The 21,693-nt window shown below is 64.0% G+C and overlaps 2 protein-coding genes across 17 annotated transcripts in view; one reads left to right on the top strand and one right to left on the bottom strand.

Moving 5' to 3' along the window:
* Positions 1-2,375: 2,375 nt before the first annotated feature.
* Positions 2,376-14,763, bottom strand: SLC16A3 (solute carrier family 16 member 3). Of its 8 annotated transcripts, none has more exons than XM_088788912.1 (8): positions 14,467-14,763; positions 11,789-12,061; positions 9,858-10,044; positions 5,813-5,934; positions 4,698-4,945; positions 4,307-4,450; positions 3,278-4,042; positions 2,376-3,007 (listed from the first exon to the last, which is right to left on the bottom strand). In XM_088788912.1, the coding sequence occupies exons 5-8, from the start codon at positions 4,918-4,920 to the stop codon at positions 2,751-2,753; spliced, it is 1,389 nt and encodes a 462-aa protein (XP_088645038.1). In that variant the 5' UTR covers positions 4,921-4,945; positions 5,813-5,934; positions 9,858-10,044; positions 11,789-12,061; positions 14,467-14,763; the 3' UTR covers positions 2,376-2,750. The 8 variants fall into 8 exon arrangements, with proteins under 8 accessions (XP_088645038.1, XP_088645041.1, XP_088645039.1 ...); XM_088788915.1 differs by lacking the exons at positions 11,789-12,061; positions 14,467-14,763 and adding exons at positions 5,114-5,261; positions 11,242-11,591; XM_088788913.1 differs by lacking the exon at positions 14,467-14,763 and having other exon boundaries at positions 11,665-11,803.
* A 6,062-nt stretch (positions 14,764-20,825) lies between these two features.
* The window catches only part of CCDC57 (coiled-coil domain containing 57), an 85,490-nt gene continuing 84,622 nt past the window's right edge, over positions 20,826-21,693 (top strand). For 2 of the 9 annotated variants that reach the window (XR_016018043.1, XM_088788911.1), the window contains exon 1: positions 20,827-21,673. The gene's annotated coding sequence lies outside the window, so the exon portion shown is untranslated. Of the gene's footprint in view, positions 21,674-21,693 lie in introns of all 9 variants that reach the window. The other 7 variants (XM_088788907.1, XM_019735521.3, XM_074320965.2 and 4 more) reach the window with 5 other exon arrangements.

The following is a 21,693-nucleotide window of genomic DNA, read 5'->3' as shown; positions in this document are numbered from 1 at the left end:
GGTGGGGACGCGACCCCAGTGACCCTCTGGGAAGCTCCTGAACGACATCCCCCCACCTTGGGGTTGCCAGCATGGTACCTGTTCCCGCTGCCCGTGGTGGGGCACACACGGTTGCCACACATCCGCTCCCATGTGGCCTTGGGCGCCGTCCCTTCCCTTCTAACCAGCAGACAAATACTGTCTGGAAAGGCGGCATCTGTCCGTCCGTCTGTCTGTTCATCTGTTCTGTGCATGGTCTTGGCTTCCCTCTCCCACTTGAGTTGTTGAAACCCAAGAGCCCCCTCCCCCAAGAACTGGGGATGGCACTGAATAGGAAGGCAGGCCGGAGCCTGCCCCGCCCCCACCCCAGCCCAAGGCAGCTTGCCATCCTTCAAACCCCTTGTCCCGTCCGCCCGCCCCCTTGTGCTAACGGGCCTCTCCCGCCGCTCACCCGCCATGGAGGGGCTCGTGCAGGGGACCCAGACGCTTCTGGGTCCACTGCCACTCATTGCATGTGCCTGGGCTGCTTTCTGCCTCTTTGCCCTAAGGATGGGGGGCAGATGACGCCCCACGCCCTGCCCACTTGCTTTATCTCTTCCTGGGCCCACCCACCCCCTGCCATTCTGGCTGTGCCCGATTGTCCCTGAGGTTCTGGGCGAGGGCTGGGCTCTTCCTTGGCCCTGTCTCTTATGTTTGCACCCCATTTGCCGGTGCCTGGACCCAGCTGCAATGGCGTTGGGACCAGCCCTGAGCCACCCTCCTCTGTTTTCTTGTCAGGTGGGGGGGCTGTAGGCAGGTCAGGGACCACATGTGTCCTGGGTGTCCTTTGTGTGTCCCCTGCATCTCACTGGGGTGATGTGTGCATGCCCTCTGCAGAGGATGGCTCAGCACAGGTGTCTGCATCACTGGGTATTGGGGCTGTCTGGAGGGAGAGGATCAGCTCTCATCTGTACCCTCCCAGTCCCCCTCAACGACCCTTAGGGCCCTTGGTGGCCACAGCTACCTGAGAACAGGAAGTTTCCTTTCTCTGTGTCTTGGGCACAGCTGGAAACATCCGGAACCAGAAAACTAAGCAGACAAGGCTGTCTGCTCGCCCTCTCCCTGGCCCTGAGTGTCAGCCTCTAGTCAAGCCTTAGTCTAGTGGTACTGCTGCTACTGTGATGGCTGGGAGCATGTGGGCCGTGTTCCCAAGGCCAAGGGGAGGGGGCCTGGACCTCTCGCCCTCCCTGGACTGCATGGACCCCAGCCCACTGGCCAGCTGTGGGCCACACCTCCGTGGGGCAATCCAGACATGTTGACCATCTTGAGCTAGCTTAATAGTAGTGTCACCAGGGCATGACTTTAGGGGCTTGCCGGTCCTCACATGAGCCAGGCCCTTTGGTCACTGGTGTGGGGACAGCAGGGGACACCCACCACCTGCTGCTCCTGGCCAGCCAGGGTGAGGCGGCTCAGAGTTACGGGGGAAAACACTGTGGGGTGCTCGGGCCAATCGGCAGGCCTGGAATGAAAGTGCCTGGGGAGCTGCCAGGTTGAGGGGGTGGGGGCAGGTGTGAACGCCCGGGGCGCTGGGGAGGGCAGGGCCCCACTCCGCCTCGCACGGAGCACGGAGCTCGGGCCTGCAACAGCCTCAGCTTTGCCCAGGGGCCCTGCCTGGCCCACCAGGCACAGGCGGGTCACCACGTGCAGGGCTGTGCCTTGACCCTGTGGCTGCCAGTACCACCCAGCCCAACCCCTGGCAGAGGGGCCAGAAGGGCCACAAGGGGTGACAGGTAGGGTCCCAGAGCTGTGGGACTGCAGGGGCCTCTGTGCAGAGCTCCTGGGCCGCGAGCAGGTGGGGTTAGCGGCCCCAGCCCGATGTGAGTGCTCGCTTGCTTTTCATTGCAGAGGAGCAGGGAGGTGGCATCTCTCCGGCTGCACTCGGCCCGCCAGGGCTCCCGCTGCCGTCCCCAGCGCCCTCGACGCACCACGTACTGAGGCGGCCCCAGCGGCCTCTGATCGGGCTCCCAGCCACGCAGGCCATGCTGGCCACGAGGGCAGGTGGGTGTGAGGTCCCGGGGCGAGGCCGGCAGGACTGGATGAGGCCGATGGGGAGCAGATTCCGGCCCCGGGCACTGACCGCCTAGGGCTACTCGCTCTCAGCCAGCCGAGGGTAATAAACGCAAGGCAGGAAGACCATTTTCTTTAAACACACAGCAGTGAACACATGTCTCAGCTCAAGTGCACACACCTCATAGGGGCACTGGCCGCCTGGGTCCCGCGTGACAGCTCCGAGCCGTCAGGGTCCAGCATGGCAGGGCGCAGAACCAGTGGCACTTAGGAAGCGGCCGTGCTCCCTGCCAAGGACCACTCCGGCTTGGCTTGTTCAGAAAGTGGACCACCCCAGCGTTAAACCAAACTCAGCTCCTCCCACACGCAGGTTTATTCCAGACCTTCCACAGGTGCAGGAGGGGCGCTGTGTCCCAGACACTCAGGCTAGGCTGGGGTGTAGGGCACAGACAGGGCAGGGATGGGCCCACCGTCTGATTAAAGTCGTGTTGTCTCCGAGCGTGGGTTTCTAGGTCCTTCAGCCCAGGACTGGGCACCGGCTGCTCGGGGGTCAGCAGGCGAGGCGCCTGGTGCACACGGCTGGTGACCTCGACTTGGCTTTACTGCAGATCCGCTTGGAATGACATGGTTCCTACCCGCCGCCTACCTTGACAAACACTGTTCAGGTGACGCTCCGCTGCCCACGCCAGTCCTGTGTGAAACGAACGGGCCCCACGGGCTCCGGCTCAGACGCTCGTTTCCGGGGTGTGAGCCACCTCCCCGTTTTTCTCAGGTTCTGCCTTCAGGAACCGCTCCACCTCCCTGGAGTCCACCTTGCCATCCGCAGGGGGCTTGGGGCACTCCGGCCCCTCCGCGTCTGCAGCGGGCCTCCGCCCAATGCAGAAGAAGTTGCCCAAGGCCAGCACCAGGGACGCGGTCAACACCTCGGCCCCCGCCAGGATGAACACATACTGGTAGACGTGCGTCGCGTCCAGGAGTTTGCCTGCCAAGGGGACAGCGTCAGCCAGGGGCAAGAGGCACCCACTGAATCCCCTTCATGTCTCAGGGATGCGGCAGCACCACCCCTGAGATTCGGGTGTGGTCCTGCCTTTGGCCCAGGCCGCCCGCCTCTCCCACAGCCGATGGAGCGGGTCCCCACTCCTTCCTGACAGCTGCCGGCCGTGGGTCTGGACCGAGCAGGGGGTCCTCCTCTAAGTCCTCCCCCAGTGAGCCCCTCCCTGGGCAGGGCGGGCTCCCGGCCCCGCAGCCTCACCTCCCGACGGGGGCCCGACGAGCACGGCAATGGCCTCCAGCAGCAGCACAAGGCCAATGGCGCTGGAGAACTTGGAGGTGCCCACAACGGCCATGAGCACCTCAAACTGCAGGGCCCCCACCATGCCGTACGAGACGCCGAAGAAGATGCAGAAGACCACCAGGCCGCCGTAGTCGCCCGCCGTGGAGCCCGCGAGGTCGGTGATGCCGTTGAAGAGCATGGCGAAGCTGAAGAGGTAGACGGAGTAGGGCCGCACCGACGGCAGCCCCGTGACGAAGCCGGCGGCGGGCCGCGCGAAGATGTCCACCAAGCCCAGCACGGTGAGCAGGAAGGCGGCCCGCGCGTCCGGCACACCCAGGTCCTTGGCGTAGCTCACCACAAACACCGGCGGCACGAACAGCCCCAGCACCATGACGGAGGCAGCCGCCGCGTAGATAAGGAAGCCACGGTCCTTGAAGACGCTCAGGTCCAGCAGACGCCGGGCCGGCCCCTGGGGCCCCTTCCCCGCCCCCGCCCCCGCCCGGGGCACCTCCAGGGGCCTCATGAGAGCGGCGCACACGCAGCAGTTGAGCAGCAGGCCACCCAGGATGAGGAAGCCGCCCCGCCAGCCGTACTGGTCCTGCAGCACCTGGCCCAGCGGAGACAGCACGCACAGGAACACGGGGCTGCCCGCCGCCGCCAGCCCGTTGGCCATGGGGCGCCGCTTGCTGAAGTAGCGGTTTAGCATGATGAGTGACGGCTGGAAGTTGAGCGCCAGTCCCAGGCCTGGGGGAGGGGCGGGGGCAGGTGAGTGGCCTTGCCCCTTTGTCCCAGGACAGGCTTCTATGTGTGGGGTGTCAGTGTAGGAAGATGGTCACCCACTGACACGCCCAGGACACACATGGGGAACGAGGGGCGGGCTGGCACCCGGGGGGTGGGGTGGCAGGGGACCCACCGCCCCATTCTCCTTGGTCAACCTGAGCTGTGGCCACCCGGAATGGATCTGCCACCGCCTGCCCGCCCAGCCTGCAGCTGGCTAGCCCCACTCACCAGTAAGGACCCCTGTGGTGAGGTACAGCTGGATGACACTCCGGCAGAAGGAGGCGGCCACCATGCCCAGGGATGCCAGGAGGCCACCCACCAGCATAACTGGCCGGCAGCCGAAGCGGTTCACACACACGCTGCAGAGCGGGCCTGCGGGGACAGGCTGAGTGGTGGGGTCCAGCCTCTCCGAGCCCCCCAGGCAGATGCCCCCAGCTCAGCAGACACCGGGAGTACCCGCTGCCCAGAGTGTGGTCACGGGCAGCCCCCAAACGGAGCGCAATTCACACCGAGAGGAGCCCGTGTTTGCCGCCCGCACATGAGGGGGCCGGACCTCGTGCTCGGGGATTGCACGGCTGAGTGGACGGGCCCGACCGACCCCGGGGAGAAGGCCCCTTACCTGTCCCGTACAGCATGGCCAGCAGGATGGAGGAGATCCAGGCCGTGTCGCTGTAGCCAATCCCAAACTCATGCATGAGCTCCTTGAAGAAGACGCTGACCGCCTTGGGGAAGGCGTAGGAGAAGCCCGTGATGACAAAGCAGCCCAGCAGGACGGCCCAGCCCCAGCCCCCGTCCGGGGCCTTGATGCCCGTCGGGCCCTCGTCCACCACGGCCCCTCCCATGGCCAGGAGGGCTGCTTTCTCGTCCCTGACAAAGAAGCAGATGAGGTCAGTGGGCTGTCAGGTGGTCATCCAGCCACAGCCCAGCAGTGTGGGGACAGACACCTGAGGGCTGGCCGCCCTCCCTTCGGGCCTCAGCCCCCAGCAGGAGCTCAGCTCTGGACGCACCTGATGCTCAGCGGCCTCTGGCCCTCACCTGTGTCACCAGTGCTTCGGCACAGCAGGAGGGTCTGGGGTGACCAGCAGCTGCGGCCCCTCCTCCCTCTGTCTGGCTGGTGGCTCCCACACAGCTGGCTCTAAAGGGCAGTGGCTTTTTTGGGCTCAGCCAGGTCTCAGGTTACCTCCTGAAGAGGGCAGACTCTAGGTGCGGTGCCCGGAAGCCTGAAGGGGGGTTTGCCAGGGCAGCTGGCCCTGCTGTTGGGGTGGACATCACTACTACCCAGGAGGCAGGTGGGGAAGGTGGGGACCTGGCCCATACAGGCGGACCCCCTGGTCACCCCCAGACGCTTGCTCCACCTTAATTATCCACAGGCCACAGCTCTTCTGGGAGGAGGCAGGGGCCTCCGGGTAAATCAAGGAAGGGGAGCCCTGGGCTGGGCGGCAGAGGCTGAACCAGGTGGAGGCATGTCTGCTAACGGACTTTGACCCTCTCTGGCAAGAGAAGAGTGGGCAGGGGCAGGCTTCTTCCATCCAGCCCACTGGAGCAGGCTGCCACGGCCAGGAGGGGGCTGATTGCACCCACTGCAGGCCCCACACCTGCGGCAGCCCAGACCCAGCAGCCCAGCTGGAGACCCTGCCTTCCCCTTGCATCTTCATTCCAGTCCCTCTGGCTGCTCCTGGCCCCAGAAATCCCCTGATTCCCCATCAGCCTGGTGGCCTTGTTCCCCCACCTCACCGGACAGAAGCTGTTCCAAGGGGACTCGGGCAGGCCTGAGACCTGGGGCGTGTTCAGTCCAGCCCACGCTGCTGGCTGCTGAAGCTCAGGTCCGTCCCCACTGGTGGTGTGCAGTGAACCAGCTGTCTGGGGAAAGACCCAGACGTGTCACATCTGCAGTCTTGCTGCCCAAGCACTTCAGTCGCTCCTTCCTCCCCCCCCTCGCTCCACCCTGCCATTTCCTCAGACCCCCCCCTTGGCCTGGCGCAGCCCCCTGGGTGGCCCACTTCCACAGCTAAGGCACACAGGGAGCCTGGCACAGGACCCGAGTGAGGACATGGTCTGTACCTGCACCCAGAGCACAGCTTCAGTGTGGGAGCAAAGGAATGTGGGAGATGCGTGCCTCTTGCACCTCCCTGACCCCGGGCATCCTGGCCACAGGTGCTGTGCCCTCTGGCGGGGTGTTTTCCGGAGCAGAGGCTGCCGTCCGAGAGCACCACCGTGGGACAGCCCGCCCCCCAGGGGCCAGCTAGTGGTCAGGGTGATGACTACACGGACAGCCCACTGAGCAGAGCAGCCCCCCAGTCTGGGCCAGAGGTCTGCCGTCAGCCTGTGCTGCTCCAGCCTGGCTAGGGGCACACGTGCTGCTTTTGGGAGCCCAGGAGAGGGTCTCTCAGGGCACCCAGACCCCAGGGCCCTCGGGCCCCGCCCATGGCTCCAGGCCCTGACCACTGAGGAGCCCTGGACTTCAGTGAGCAGCGCGGGCCATTTCTAGAGCCAAGGGTTGTGCACCCGTCGGGGGACACAGCCGAGAGGTGCACAGGGCGCCCCAGCCAGGGGAGCCCCCATTCTGCAAAAGCATCCACAGAACTGTGACTTGGCAAGCCCCCTGGGCGGCCCCCTTCCACATCTGAGGCACACAGGGAACCCGGGCCGGGACTCTGGCCCAGCCCTGGGGTCTCCAGAACCCAGCCTCTGACTGCAGCCAAACACTGCTGGGCGTGCGGGGCGGCCACTGTCCCAACTCGCGTAAGCTTCTCGTTTAAAAGGTCTCTCAGGCACACACAGCAGGGGAACTTTAAAGAAAAAACTGAAAAATACATACATTGTAGGAATGCTGTGTGATGCAGTGCCCCTAGTTCAGGCAGAAAGCATGGGCACCCCGGACCAGGACGCAGGACGCGTCACGGCCACGGGTGCCTGAAGCGCTGCTTGTGCTCAAAATCCTGCTTGTCTGGGCTGTGCCCTGACGTTTACTGCACTTTGTAAATACATCAGGTGGGCCGTGCAGAGGACAAGGAGGGGAGTGTGTCTGTAGCCAGGGTCACACAGCAAAACGGTCCGCCTGGCTGTACCTGCCACACCTGGACGCTCTCACCAGGGGACCATGGGCGCCCCCACCTTGTTGGCCCTGTGCTCTGCTCGTCTGCTGCCCGCTATGGCTGGACCCTCCCTGGACGCCCCCAGGGTCCTCAGGAGATACACACCAGTTGCCTGTGGGGCACGGGGCATCCCCTGAACTAGCATCTAGAATGCTGAAGAGGCAGAAGGGGCGGTGCCAGGCCCAGAGGCCAGCTGGGGATGGCACGTTCTGGGACCTGTGTGGGTCCCAGAAGGCCCGTGTGGCTGCCATGTGAGGCTCACCGGGGTCAGGGCCCGCCCTCTGCGCTTGGATCAAGGCCACACAGGGTTTCTCTCCTACCCGCCCCTGTCGGCCCACTGGCTCTTCAAACACTTCTCCCAGCGAACCCCCAGCCTGCGGGGCCAGCCGTACTGAAATGGCCCCCTGCCCCATTCCTCACACCAGCTGGTCCTCAGTGAGGTTTTGACTTGAAAATGCTGGGGCAGTGGGCAAGCTGGGGAGGGTGTGGGGAGTGGGCTTGAGGTTTGGGGAAAGGGATTCTGCCCATGTATGGTGGGTAGACGCGGGGCCAGGCCTCCAAAAGCCAAATGGCCTCATCAACCCAACCCATCTTGAGGGCTGGGGCTGGCTGAGGTGCAACTGGCTGATGCTTCACGGAAAACCCTGCCATTGCTCAATCAGGACCCAGGGTGGAAGAGACAGCCCTGCGCTGGGAGGCACCCTGACTGTTCATGACATTTACCCTCCTGGGGAAGCATGCGAACCATGTCCCAGCCCAGAAATAACCCTCTCTGAGCTTTAGAAAGCTGATCTCCCAGGTGGGGTTTGTGTCCCCGCTTCTGGGTCAGGCAGGCCCCACACCCCTGAGCAACTGGCAGCTGAGCAGCAGAAGGCGGGAGGAGGCGTGCACGGGGGACCCCTGGACTGACCCGTTCAGGAGGATCCATTGTGCCCTCCCAAGGGGGGCCCCCTGCAGGCTGCTCCCTTGGGGCCCACTGGCCGTCCCAGCTGCCCGGTTCTAGGCCTGGCCTCCTGCCAGGTCAGGCTGCAGCCGTCTCTGGTCACCCCTCTCCCCAGTGCCCCCTCCTCTGCCTACACTCCCCGGCTTTGAAGTCCATCTGGGTGTTGACAGTGCCAAGCCCCAGCCCATCTGCTCCTTGTTGCATCTCCAACCTCACACCCCCAAGCCCACATCCTGTCGCTTCATCCAGCTCTGGGGACCCCCTCCTGCTGCAGGCGCACAGCCACCCCAGTGCACCTGGGGTCCTGCATCTAGCCAGTCAGCCCCAGGGCAGCCCATGTCCCCTGCTTGCAGGGAACTGACCCCTGGCCCTAAAGCCTGCCGCCTGTCCCAGTGATTAAAGGCTCCTGTTAGAGGAGGTTGGCCAGTTATCTAGCTGGACTTCCAGGCCTTGGAGACTAGCTCTGGCCTGCGATGCAGCAAAGGGGCAATTATATTCCTTCCTAGACTTGGGGAAACAGCCAGCCCCAAGGCCCCTGAAGCCAGTGGGGGTGGCCGCCAGCCAAGAGGCTTCTGTGTCCTCAGAGGAGGGAAGGGCTCCCCTTCCTTCCCTCACTGCCCACTGTGCAAACAGGTAACCAGCAGGTCTGGGACACTGTCACCTGCCCAGGTTCAGCGCAGGACCCCAGATACCCACCTGTGTGCGGAGCTGTGATGAGGAAAGTGCCAGGGGCTTTCTCTGGGGAGGTGGGTGGTTGGCGCTGGGCTAGGGTCTGGCTTGGGCCCTCCACCCCACTTCTGCTGATCACACACCCCCACCCAGTGCATGGCTGGCACCCCTGCAAGCTCTAGGGCGCACTCACATCTGCTTGCAGGGCCTGGGGGAGGGAACACTGGCCTCATTGGCCAGATTGGACACTGCACCCTGGCCAGCCCCTGGTTCTGAGTCATTTCTCCCTCCAACACCATCCCCCACTTTGACGAGGAGGAGGCCACAGGCTGGTGGCCGTGGGTGGCCCTGTCAGACCCCCTCTGGAAGGCTCGGAGGTCAGCGAGGGGCTGGGAGGCAGTGGAAGCTGGAGCCCAAAGCCCCCTCCCCTCCCCGCCTGGCCCCCGCCCAGCCTGGGAGTGCCTGCCTGCACGCCCGACCACGTGGCCACCTGGTCCTATTCCTCAGCTGCCTGCAGTCCCCACCCTAAAGCCAGTTCCCTAAGGGGAAGGCTCAAGAGGAGTCTCTGCCCCAGCAAGTCCCACTAGCCAGGACGGCCCCTCCCACCAACTCTGCCTGGGGGCCTAGTGGGCGCAGGTGGGGGTTGGGCGACCCCTGCCGGGCTGGGTGGGGCCCACCTGGGTAGAGACGGGGGGAAGGGGGTGGGAAGGGAGGATGCTCCGCCGGCTCCGCCCCGGCCGCTCGCCTGGCTGAGGGACGTGGGGGACGTGACCGCGCCAAGGGAGGAGCCGACGCCGTATTGCCTGGAGTAGGCGCCCTCCCCGTCTGCTACCGTATTATCCGGCCCGCGCGGCCCATGTACGGGGCCGCAGGAGTCAGCGAACAGCGGAGCCACACGGAATCCCGTGGCTCCCCCAGGGCAGGACCGGCTTCATTTCCCTCGACAGGGTACTCGACCCCGGATCTCTGGGATGGCTTCTCCTAACGGCCCATTTCACAGATGGGGACTGAGGCAACTATGCTCCTCCCCCCACCTCCAGTGCGGCCCGTGCCCACTGTACCCAGGCCTTACCTTGAGACGCGCTGATGGGTCGATGGCTGTGTGGCGTCTTCTCCACTCACCACCACCCAGAAGGGCCAGTGAGTGGGAGCCCACTGGTCCTCCTCCACACACACTCCTCGGCCACTGCCCTGGGGAGCACAGCCTCTCCTGGTGTCCAGCTGAAGTCAGAGCCAGGTTTCCTCCTGTGTGTCAGGCCCTGCCCGGGGTCACATGGGGTCATTACTGCCTTGGGACCAGGCTTCCCAATGCCTACCCCAGGCTCTGTCCACACCACACCTGCCTGGGCACTGCCACCAGTAACCCCAGAGGCCCTCTGGGGGCAGACCTCCCAACGGAAACAACTCGTGAACCCCTGCCCACCCCACAAAGCCCAATCCAACCTCCTCAGCCCTGCGTCTCTCCTTCCTAGCACCCACCTGACCCCAGTAGACCCTTGGGCCTTGGTCATGAGGCAGGGGGACCCTGGAACCCACCCACCCACACAGCATCCACCCCTGCTCTGACTGGACAAGCCCTTCGGTCCTGGGTTGTATAGAGGAAGGTCCGGCTGCCATCTGATGCCCATCAGACCACCCAGCCAGGCCATGGTCACCATACAGCGTGATCCTGTCAGCCCAGGCTCCTCTGGACGTGCAGCTCAGTGCCTCTGGGACAGAGAAGCACTCTGGCCTTCTGGGGTGCCCCTTGGTCCCTCATTCAGACTCCAGGTACCCCAGTGGCTATGACCTGTTTCCCTTCCATTCATTCAGCGTGGTCCAGAAACCCAGGTAGGTGCATTATCAACCCATTTTTCACAAAAGTAAACTGAAACTCCTGAGGCCCTGCCTGATTCTCCCACGGGCTGGGGGCTGGGACGGGTTGAGGCGAACCCAGGGAGCCCAGACTAATTCCCCGAGTCTAGGATGAAAGCCGTCGCCCGAGGACAGGTGTGGGTCGGGGAGTGTTTAGGGCGGCGGCGAGAAGGGGGAGGAGGTGAGAGAGAGGACCTCCCGCGGCGCATGTGCTCCCCACTGCCTCGGGTTGGGGGCCCCACCAAATATAGCCCGCGCGCCCGGCCGCTGCGGACCGATCTATATTTATAACCGGGACCAGCCTGGGCCGCCAGGCGCAGCCACCTCCTAGCCAGAGCCCGTTCCCCGAGGTCCGCCCGACGGAGGGGCGCCCGGGAGGGTCAGGCAAGATCACGCGACCCGGGTCCGAGGACGCGGAGGGGGCGCAGCTGGCTCCCCAGGGCCCCCTTTGCGGGAGGTGCGGGGCTCGTCCGTGCCCGGGCATCCCCGGACCAGGAAGGTACCCGGCAAGGGGAGCGAAAGCGCGTACTCAGCGCTCGGGCGGCTCGGAGGGTCCAGGATTCGGGCCCCCGGCCCGCGCGGAGCATCCGGGCCGCGCCTACCTGCCGCCGCTCGCCAGCGCGCCTCTGCCCGTCTCTGCCCGCCTGGCTGCTGGGCCCGCCCCGGGGGCGACTCGGTGCTCTGGTCGCTCGCGCGGCACGTCCCCCGCGCACGTCACGGCCTCTGGCGCCGCCCATGCCGCCCCGCCTGGACCCCATGCCACCGCGGGAGGGGCGACCCTGTGCTCCCCGACGGCGCGTCCCGGGTTCTCCCGCGGGTGGAGGGGCCCGCTCGCGGACCACAGCCGGGAGACGTGGCTTCTCGCCCGGTCAGCCCCGCGCCCGCCGCGCCCGCGGTCGGGCCGCCCGGCCCTTAGCCACCTCATTTTCCCCTCTGTGCGCGCTGTCTTCCAAGCTTGGCGGGGTCCCGCGACCTCCCGGCAGTGATCCCCTTTGCCCCCCACGCCCCGGGCCACGCGCACCCACCTGCACACCATGCCACGAGGTGCCCGCAGACCCCGTGGAGTTCCCGCCTCCAGCTCCCCAGCAGCCCTCGGGCCCGCAGACCTCCCTCCCCAGGCCACCCTGGGATCTGCGCCCCCATCCAAACCTGCGCTTCCTCCCGGGGCTGGGGAAGCCGCCGGCCCTGCGTTGCCTGGGTGATCTTGGGCAAGGCCGGCACCCCCTCAGAACTTCCGTTTCCTTGTGTGGCTGCGCGCCCTGCGAAGCCACATGCGGCCGTGCCCCTCCCCTCACGCACCCAGAGCCGGGTCGTGGGGATGGGAGGACGGCCAGGTCCCAAGACGTTCTCATCCCCACTCCCTGCAGGTACTCGCCCATGGGGGTGCGACGATCCGGCAAGGCGCTCGAGCCCCACTGTTCTCTGCAAAGTGGAAAGAGCTAAGGTTTGAGGAGGCAGCAGGGGGCGAGGCTTGGGGGTGGGGGACAGCTGGGACCACAGGAACACTTGCCACCTCACCAACTTGGAATGACACCCCAAGTCTCCTGGGGGTACAGGAGGCGGAGGCACTGGCAACTCTGGGCTTTGTCACAGATCCCAGCTTGTCTAGAATGGAGGGCCGAGCACTTCAGTGGAGGATTACCTGCTCCAGGGGCCTGTGGGCACCCCCACAATAAAACGGGGTGGGCAGAATGGCGGTATTGGCCTCCTGGCCCAAAGCCCCCTTCTGAGATGCCAAGTCCACAGAGAGACCACCCCCCACCTACCCCCTGGCACTCACATTGGCTGGGCCATGTGGGGCTTGGGTGGCTGGGGTGTCCCTGCCCCCTCAAGGCCTCCCAAGGCCAGGGCTGGGCCTTCTCAGAGCTCTCAGACCTGGGCAGACTCCCACGCAGTGATCCCCCACCCAGTGATCTGAGGGGTGCCTGAGGTCTGGCCTTTGTCCTCCCAGAGGGGAGGGGCTCCTCAGGTCCCACTGGGAGAGCTGGGGGCAGTCAGCTGGGGACACCGTGGTTCTGTGGGAGCCCTGCAGTGAGAGAGGACTGTCCCCCAGGCCCACAGCCCCTTAGACGGAGTCTGCCTTGGCTGTGGGCCCCAGGACCAGCCTGACTGCCCACCTAGAGCTGCTGGGGGCTCCCCCTCACAGGGACACAGAGGGAGAGCTGATCGGCCCTGGCCTTGCAGTCCCCCATCCCAGCAGAGTGTTACAGGGCGTGGGCTCTGACTGAGGGCGTTGGGGGGGAAGACCTAAGGGGGTGCCGAATGATAGCTACTGTGTGGTGCCCTTTGAACTTGCAGGTAATCAGAAGAGGGTAAGGAAGGCTAAGCCAGGGTCTCATCCGGACCAGGGCCCTGCAGGGGCCAGGAGCCTGGAGACCCGAGACTTTCAGCCCCACCTCCCAGGACTCTGGTGCTCCTTAACGGGTGTCCCCCTGGACCTCTGAGTGCTCAGCCATCAGAAAGTCTCCGTGTGAGGTCCCAGCATGAGGGGACCTGGCCCTCGTCCATCCTGGCATCTGGATGGACCCCAGGTCTCAGGTTGCAAGGCTCTGATCTGCACAGCTCCACGGGGCACCTTCAAGTTTGGGAGAAGGTGGCCTCCAGAGGGGCTCCCATCTCCTCCTGGGTGCTTCAGGCCCCTCCCAGGGCCCAGAACCCTGAACATGGGGAAGTGGGTGCTGTGCAGGGGAAGGGTGGAGAAAGCCAGCGGCACCCATCCCAGAGCTTGCTCCAGTGCCTGGTCCCCCACATTGGTCCTGGGCCAGCCCCCCAACTGAGGCTGCCCTTTTCTGAAAGGGAAGGGGGTGGGGGACCAGGGAGGTGTAGCCACCCCTGGCGAGGGGGTGGTTTCACAGGACTGCGCTGCCCTCCCCCACGGTCCAGGAGCCCCCACCTGCCCCATCCTCCTGTCCATCTCCTTGATTTCCAGTCCCTGCAGGTCCAGGCAGGCCCTGGGGTGTGCTCCAAGGGGCCTCCAGGGTTGTGTCCCCTTGCCCAGCCGGCTGAGGCTCCTGTTGGCTTCCCACCAGCTGTCTCTGGCACAGGTGGTGGGTTGGAGGGGCAGCAATTGCCACGCTGCTGTGCATGCAGACGGAAGGCTCCGAAAAGGACACTGGAAACCCAGAGAGGCTTCTGAGGGTCGCTGTGGCCGTGCCCAGGGAGGGTGGCAGGACAGGCCTGCTCTGGCCCGGGGTCAGGTCTTGGGTGCCAGGGAACCTTCCAGGGCCTGATGGAGCCATGCAGACTCCCCCATCCTCAAGACCTGGGAACCCCTGGGCAGATGAAGAAAGCTGAGTCACGGCATGGACATTCCAGCCAAGCTACAACCTCTGCCCTGGGGTCCAGGCTCTCTTTAGGGGCCTGGTGGCACCATGTCATAGTGAGTCTGCACTCTCCCTCCACACCTGCGGCTACACCTTCCCTGACTCCAGGTTGGAGAGGCCAGGCCGCCTTTCCAGATGACTGAGGCCAGTGAGGGCAGCCGGGCCCCAGGGCCAGGCATTTCCACACACGCCCCTGGCCTCCCACGCTTTCCTGGGGCCTTTTCCTCAGTGTCTCCTCAGGCTCATAGGAAAATTAACATATTACCCACTCAGCCAGCTAGCTGTGGCCAAAGGCCAGACCCCCCCGCCTGCCCAGCCTGGTGTACTGTGCCCAGCGCAGCTGTTGGCATGGCCGTTAAGACGGGGGTGGGGTGTCTGTGTTGGGTGGGGGTTGGGGTGTCACACTCATTAATCAGTCCCTATCCCTCCCCCCCACCCTCTGGCAGCCACTTGTCTGATGTGTGTCTCTGGGTTTGCCTGTTCTGGGTGCAGGAGAAAACTCACGCGTGATGTGGCCTTTTGTGACGGCTGCTTTCCCAACACGAGCTTTGCAAGGTTCGTCTGGGCCTCGGCCTCCCTCCCTTCTTTCTTTTTTATGGCTGAGTAACATTCTGTCGCAGGGATGGACCACCTGTGGTGACCTACTCATCTGTGGGTGGACTCTGAGGTCATTTCCACCTTTTGGTGGTTGTGAACGGTGTTGCTGTAAACAACCATCCTGTTTGTTTCTGTGTGGACATGTTTTCATTTCCCTGGGTACAGAGCTAGGAGTGGCACTGCCGCTGCTCCTTCACGCATTGTACGTTTGGCCTTTTGAGGAACGGCCAGAGTCTTTCTCACAGCAGTGGCGTCCTGTGCTGTCCCTCCAGTGGTACCCAGGCTCCTAGTCTCACAACATGTGGTATTTTCTCTTTTCTTAAATTGTAGCCATCCCAGGGGGGTGAGGCGGCCTCTCACTGTGGTTTTTGTTTGCGTTTCCCTGATGGCTAATGATGTTGAGCATCTTTCATGGGCTCGCTGGTCACGCGTGTATCTTCTTTGGAGAAGTGTCTATTCGAGTCCTTCACCCATTTTAAAAATTGGACTGTTTGTCTTTTCTGTTGAGTTTACTGTTCTCGATGGAGCCTTAGCAGATACATGATTTGCAAATATTTTGTCCCGTTTCGTGGGTGGTCTTTTCGCTCTTATAATGGCCTTTGATGCATGAAGGTTTTATCTTTGCTTCTTTGGTTGCCATGTTTTTGGACTCATGTCTAATAATCGATTGCATGTAAGTTTGCCTTGTGTTTTCTTCTAAGACTTGCATAGTTTTAGCTCTCGTGTTTAGCTTGTGGATCCACTTTGCATGGGTTTCCGCATGTGGGTGAGATGGGGTCTTGTTTGCTTTTGCACGAGGGAATGCATTTGCTGCAGCACTGCTGTGGTCTGTTACTTTCAAAATTTCAAACGTAAGTGTGTGTGATCAGCCCGCTTGGTGATTAAGCTGGAGTGGGCGACACTAGGCGGGGCCCCTGTGGGGCCCGAGGCTGCCCTGGGCGTCCCCCTTCCTGCTCCTGGGGCAGCCAAACCCTGCCCCAGCCCCTTGCCCCCTACAGCACTGGAGCCCGTGCGCCTTACTGATGGGCACGGGTGTGGGAGTGCTCACCTGGCATGAAGGGCATGAGGTGCCTGGAACCTTGGCTCCTCTGTAGACCATCAAGACTCACCTCTGTCCCTGAGATCTGGCTGGAGGCTGGCCAGGGAGTGGCCCCGAGCATTTGGGCTCCCCCTGCCCCCAGGCCCTTTGGGTCCAGCCTCCCGAATGCTTTTCCTCTTCCTGTGCTGCTGCCTGCCCTTCGTCCCATGGGCGGCCATGGGGCTCTGCCATCCCTGCCCCATTGTGAGCTGTGGGCTGGGGGGGGGGGGTTGTCAGGGCTCCCTCTGCCCATCTAGGCCTTGGGACACAGGGGAAAACAAGTCAGGGTTGGAAGTGTCACCTGATGCTTTCCACTGGCTGGGGCCCCTCACCTCCCTCTTTGCTTCCTGCCTCCACACCCCCCATCCCCCGGGACCCGCCCCCTCCAGGCCCAAAGGGCTGCCCTTCAGCCTTTCTCTGATGTCCCCACTGTCTGTTCCTCTGTCTTCTCCTCCTGAGGCCGCCCAGCCCAGGCACCCAGTGGGCACCTCCTCTGCTGCCCATAAGCCTGCACTCCCTGCATGTCCCATCAGCACAGGGAGGTGACACTGCACAGCTCCGGAGCAGTGGCTGTGGGGCATCACCTCACCGCCACTGTTTGCCCCCAGCCCTGGCCTGAATGAGGTGTCGCTAAGAAGCCGTGGGGTGGCCAGGCAGGAACCTAGGATACTGCCCATGAAAGGCTGGTGGCCAGAAGCACCACCAAGGTCAAGGGCGGGGAACCCCCACTGGCTGGGCCTGGCCCCGAGCACCCAGTCTCCCCACATGGGGGCCCAGGACAGAGCTGGTGACTACACAGCCTCTGCTGGCAGCGGCCTGCTCCAGTGGTTCTGGCATGTCCCAAGAGCAGCCAAGTCGTACCTGCAACTATACCTGCTCACCAGGTGAGGTGCAGGGCCTATCATGGGCCGGGGACTGCTGAGGAGCTGACTGCACAGACCCTCCTCAGTGAGGGACCTTGCCGGGGGAGCACCCCACTACCCCCCACTGTCTGTCCAGGCCTCCAGCCCCGACCCTGATGTGCAGGGGCCACTTCTCAGACCACACGGGGGGACCCGAGGCCGTGTGGGGCTGTACTGCTGCCAGTGGACGGCTCCCTGCCTCCCAGGCTCCCGACCCCATGTTGAGGGCCCCGCCCCCTCCTCCTCTGTGTCTGTACCCCTCTGGGCAGGGGCCTTGTCCATTCTCAGGGCCCTCAAGACCATCCTCGAGCCGGTGACTCTAAGATGCCCTTTGGCTTAGGTGGGACTCCCTGCTGCACCCTCCCAGTCCCGCAAGCCCCTTGGGCCTCCCTCCAGGTTCCCCTCCTCCCCTCACTCCCACATCCAGGCCTGGACGAGTCCTGCAGCTCCTTGTGCCCTGGCTTGTGGCCACCCAGGTGCCTGGAAAAGCTTCTGGGACAGAGTAGGCACTCTGTGAATGCAGGTGAGTGAGCAACGCTGGGGAAACAGCACGTCCACGCACAGGAGCCACCAGCCTGGCCCCAGGGCCCCCGTGTCCCTTGCCTGGTTCCTGGTCCGGCCTCCTCTCCTGCAGCCCACACCCCATCGGGTGGTCCATACCACCCCGCGGCCCAGCGCCCCGGCCTCTGTCCTCTCCTCTGGCCACCATTCAGGTCTCACCTGCTCAGCTGGCTGCCGAGGGACCCAGCTAATGCGCCCACCCATGTACTGTGCACCTGCCCTTGCTCTGCCTGCCTCTCCCTGACGCTCATCAGGCAGGACTCAGTACCTGCTGAGGTGTGACCCAGGTGTGGGCTACCTGAGTCCTTGATTCTGTTCTCCAGTGATGGAACTTAGCTCACCTGGGCCACCCTGCCCTGCTCTCAGTTTGAAGCATCCCAGCCCCAGGGAACAGAGGTCATGACCCCAGCCCCTGCTTGGCACATGGAGGCATGTTTCCCCAGGCAGAGGATGGGCATCTCTGCCCACCCTTGGCCTTCCCCAGGCCAGATGGAGGGGGGAGAACGGCAGCCAGGCCTTGGTGAGGGGGCCAAGGGAGGGAGGCTGGGCCCCGTGCCAAGCTCTCAGCATCCCTCCCAGTGTGTGGAGAGGGCGAGGCCTTGCCCAAGCTTCCTGTGCTGACCACATCTCCCCTTCCCCCAGTGACTCAGCACCCACTGTGAGCTCAGCTGAACCTGGGGGCTTGGGGTGGCGGGACGAGGCCAGGGCCTTCTGATGCCCTGGTGCCCTGTCCCTTGCCCCTTGAAGTGACGCCAGCTTGAGGGCAGGTTTCCACTCAGGGTCGTTCGAGGCCGGGCAGGTGCACAGGGCCTGCTCAGGGCCTCCCAGCCTCTTGGCTTGCCTCACCTTTGTTTCCTCATTCTCACCCCACAGGGGTGGGCCTCACGGTCTCTGGAGATTGGGTTACAGTGGGAACATGCCACAAATCCCCTTGGAATCACCTCCTGCTCACAGGCTGCCATCTGTGTAGTGGGCAGGACAGCAAAGAAGGTGGATGCCGGCTTCCTCCCCCAAGACAGCCCAGGGGGCCGGCCTGGTCAGGTGCCCCACTGGTACCCGCCGTAGGCACATCCGTCACTGATTGCTGGTGGGGCCCTGACCACCCTGCCTCTGCCTCCAGGCTTCGACTTCTGGGAACGGCTGTGTTGGGCCCCTAATCCTCGTCCCCCAGGAGCACGGTCCTCCCCACCGAGTCCCTTCCTGTGTATGGGGCCGAGAGGACATCCTCCCCTGCTCCCAGGTTCACAGGGCACACCCTGTGCTGGGGGGCAGGGCCATCTGCCTGGCCTTCCAGAGTCTGGCACACATTGGGGGTGAAGGGCATCTCCACTGAACCCCCATCTGGGTCCCTGTTTCCCCAGGACTCTGCCAGGGGTTTTGCCCAGACAGCTGTGCCCACACCCTTCTGGAGGCGTCTTCACAGGCAGGGGCCCCAGGGAGCAGGGGGCAGCCAGGCAGATGGAGAAGGTGCTGCCTCAGGCCCAACACAGGGCGTTTCCTAATCACGGGCTTAGGTACTGGGGTGCTGATGGGAGGAAGACGGCCTGACCCCCACCCAGCTGTGCAGCCTCGGTTGCTCCCGAGCCCCTCTGGCCTTAGCTTCCTCGTCGGTAAAGTGGGGAAGGTTCTAGAACTACCCTGAAGGGTGGCTATGAGGTCTCCATGTGATACAGGGGGCCATCCCCTGTGACACGCTGGGAAGTCCCTCGCCAACCTTCTGGTGTCCTCAACATTATCACCCCACAAGCACTGTCCTCGGGTGTGGGGTCCCTCACTGTAGAAACCCTCCACTGGGGTTTCTACATCTGTGACAGGGTGACCACAGGGGGGCCGGTGGGGAGCTGGCACTGGGGGCTGTCAGCCCAGCACAGGCCCAGGGTTGAACGGTGGTCCCTGTAAGGTGTGCTCCAGTCCCAACCCCAGGGTCTCAGGATGTGACCTCACTTAGAAATAGGGTCATTGCAGATGTGACTAAGACAAAGTCACACTGGCGTCGGGTGGGGGTGGGGTGGCACGGGCTAATCCCATATGACAATGTCCTTCTAAAAAATACCATATCAAGGTAGAGACATACAGGAGGGCCATGTGATGACAGGGACAGAGATTAGTGATTGGCCAAGGGACACCGACAGCTGTCAGGAAACCGCCAGAAACCGGAAGAGGCAGAAAGGGCTCTAGCTAGGGCCTTGGTGGGAGCATAGCCCTGCCGACAGCTTGGTTCTGGTCTCTGGCACTGTTGTCTTAAGGCCTGCCGTTTATGGTCATTTGTTGTGGCCCCAGGACACTGGCACCTGCGCAGCCATTGGGACGTAGTAGGCTGGACGTGGCTTAGGGGAGACAGACTGGGAGAACAGGGAGTCTGGCCTGACCCATGGGGGGCACTGTGGAGAGGGGCACCACCCAGACTGGGCAGTTAAGATGGGTAAAGACAACAGGCGCCAAAGTGCTCTGTGGGTCTGACCTTGGGGACCAGCATGTCCCCCCATGGGCATCTACTGGGCTACTGGGTGTGGGGCATGGAGAAGGGGCTCTGGAGAGGCCAAGCAGGCAAGATGGCAGACGTCAGAGGGGCTGCGGGGGCCAGCCAGGTGTGACCTGACAAGCCCCTTGCCGGGTGGTGAGCGCTTGGGCTCGGCAGGGCCTGTTGCCGGCTGGCCTCCACCGTGTTGCTGTGTGACGTGTGGGGGCGGGTAAGGACCTGGGTCACCCTGGAAGTCTCAGATAGCACTCGGGGGTGGGGGGTGGGGGGGGAGGGTCAATTCTGGGGGCTGGGCGGAGGTTGGAGGGGGGACCAGGAAGAAGCACATCACCTCATCACCTTGTCACCTCATCACCTCAAGAGGGCAGTAGGAGTGGGCCCTTCCCGCAGAAGGCAAGGTCATGCTGTGCCTGGAGCTGCTGTTGGGGTTAACATCAGGATCAGAGTTGGGACTGGGGTGGGTCAGGTCAGGGTGAGGGGTGAAGTTCACTCATTAAAACGGGGAGTCCCGCCTGTTTACAGACACACCCCAGAGCCCCTTCAGCGGGAGGGAAACAGCGCTGTGTAGTTCACACGTTTCTCACTGGCAAAGCACCAGGAAGGGAAGGTGTCCTCCCCATTTTATGGAGAAGCAAACCAAGTCCAGGAAAGCTGTGGCAAGACAGGATCAGAGCAGGTCCTGCAGCTCCTCCAAGCAGGTGGGCTATTTTCAGTGGTTTCTGCACAGTGATTGGATCACATCTCACATCTTATATTTCTCATGCGGCCAGGGTTAGTCATCAATCTGTCTCTGATATTTAATACCTCCTGGACCTCTGGCCAGGAGCTGCCTCCTAAAACAGAGCCTTTTCTTACGGCTGAAACGTTTGTCCAGCACTGGGACCAGCCTGCGAACCGGCCGGTATGCCATCCAGGTCGAGAGCACAGACCTACAGGAGGGGTTGGGCCAAGCGGCGTGCAGGACACTGTCCAACGGTGCCACCGCCATGCGGGCTGAGCATCCGTTTAGTCTCCACTCAGGACCACTGTGTCCTCCCCACCCCCAGTGGCCCCTCCGCCGCTGCTGGAGGGTGTACCTAGCACCGGGCTGCCTGCAGAAGCAGTTTTGTTTCTTCTTTTAACGTACAATTGAACACACAAACAAAAGCGCACAGGTTTGAGCGCACAGGCACTGACGAATTCTCGCCCACCGAAGGCCGGCGCCCGGGCCGCCCCGGGCCTGACTGCCGCCTGCCGGCGCACGAGTGCAAGCGCCCGGTCGCGGCTGGAGGGACCCACGCACCACGCCGCACGTGCCCGGGCGGGGCTCGGGGGTTCGCCCCGTGGAAGTGCGCGCCACGCTCCCTAAAGCCCCGGTGTCGGCCCCGCAGTCCCCGCAGCCCCACGTGCGGCCTCCTGCCCCGGGTTAAGGTCCACCCTCGGTGCAACGAGACGGGGCGCTTGGGGAGCTCGCGTCCTGGCTTTCTGGGCTCAGCCGCCTCCGGTCCACCCCGCCACCCCACGATGGTCCGGCGCCCTTCTCACTCGGCTCACCCTGCGGGGAGTCAGGTCCGAGGGGGGTCCCCCATTGCGCCCCTCGGCGCCCGGGGGCGGACCCGGCGGGGCGGGGCGGGGCGGGACGGGAGGAGCCCGGAACCCGGAGGCCGGCTCGCGTTTCAGGCCGGCGGAACCCGAGCGCTGCACGGAGCGCACCCGGAACTCGCGGACCGACTCGTGTCGCTATGGCAACGTGGCTGGACCTGCGCTTGCTCGCCGTTGGCGTTCCGGGTGCGACGCGGGCTGGGGGGCGGGGCGGGGACGCGGAGGTGCCTTCGTTCACGGCCTCTCGGGTCACTTTGCGCGGTTTCTTCGCTTTCCTTGGAAGGACTCGTGACTCTCAAGTCCTGCCAGACACAGCGGGGTCTTGTGGGGACCCAGGGCCCGGGCTGACGGTGCAGGGCCCTCCCCTGCCAGGCCGCGGAGCCCCGCACACTGAGCTGGCGCTGGCCCCGCGCGTCGGTGCCCTGCAGCGCCGTCCCGGGGGCGCGTAGCGTCCTGCAGGCGTCCGCTGGCGCCGCGCTGTTTCCGGCCTCGGACTGTTCCTCGCCCTTTCAGGTGAGCGGGGAGCGGGCGCT

The sequence above is a fragment of the Rhinolophus sinicus genome, chromosome 12 (genome assembly GCF_057876585.1).
Source record: "Rhinolophus sinicus isolate RSI-liver-muscle chromosome 12, RSI-T2T, whole genome shotgun sequence".
NCBI lineage: Eukaryota > Metazoa > Chordata > Mammalia > Chiroptera > Rhinolophidae > Rhinolophus > Rhinolophus sinicus.
This window is presented reverse-complemented; position numbering and strand designations above follow the sequence as displayed.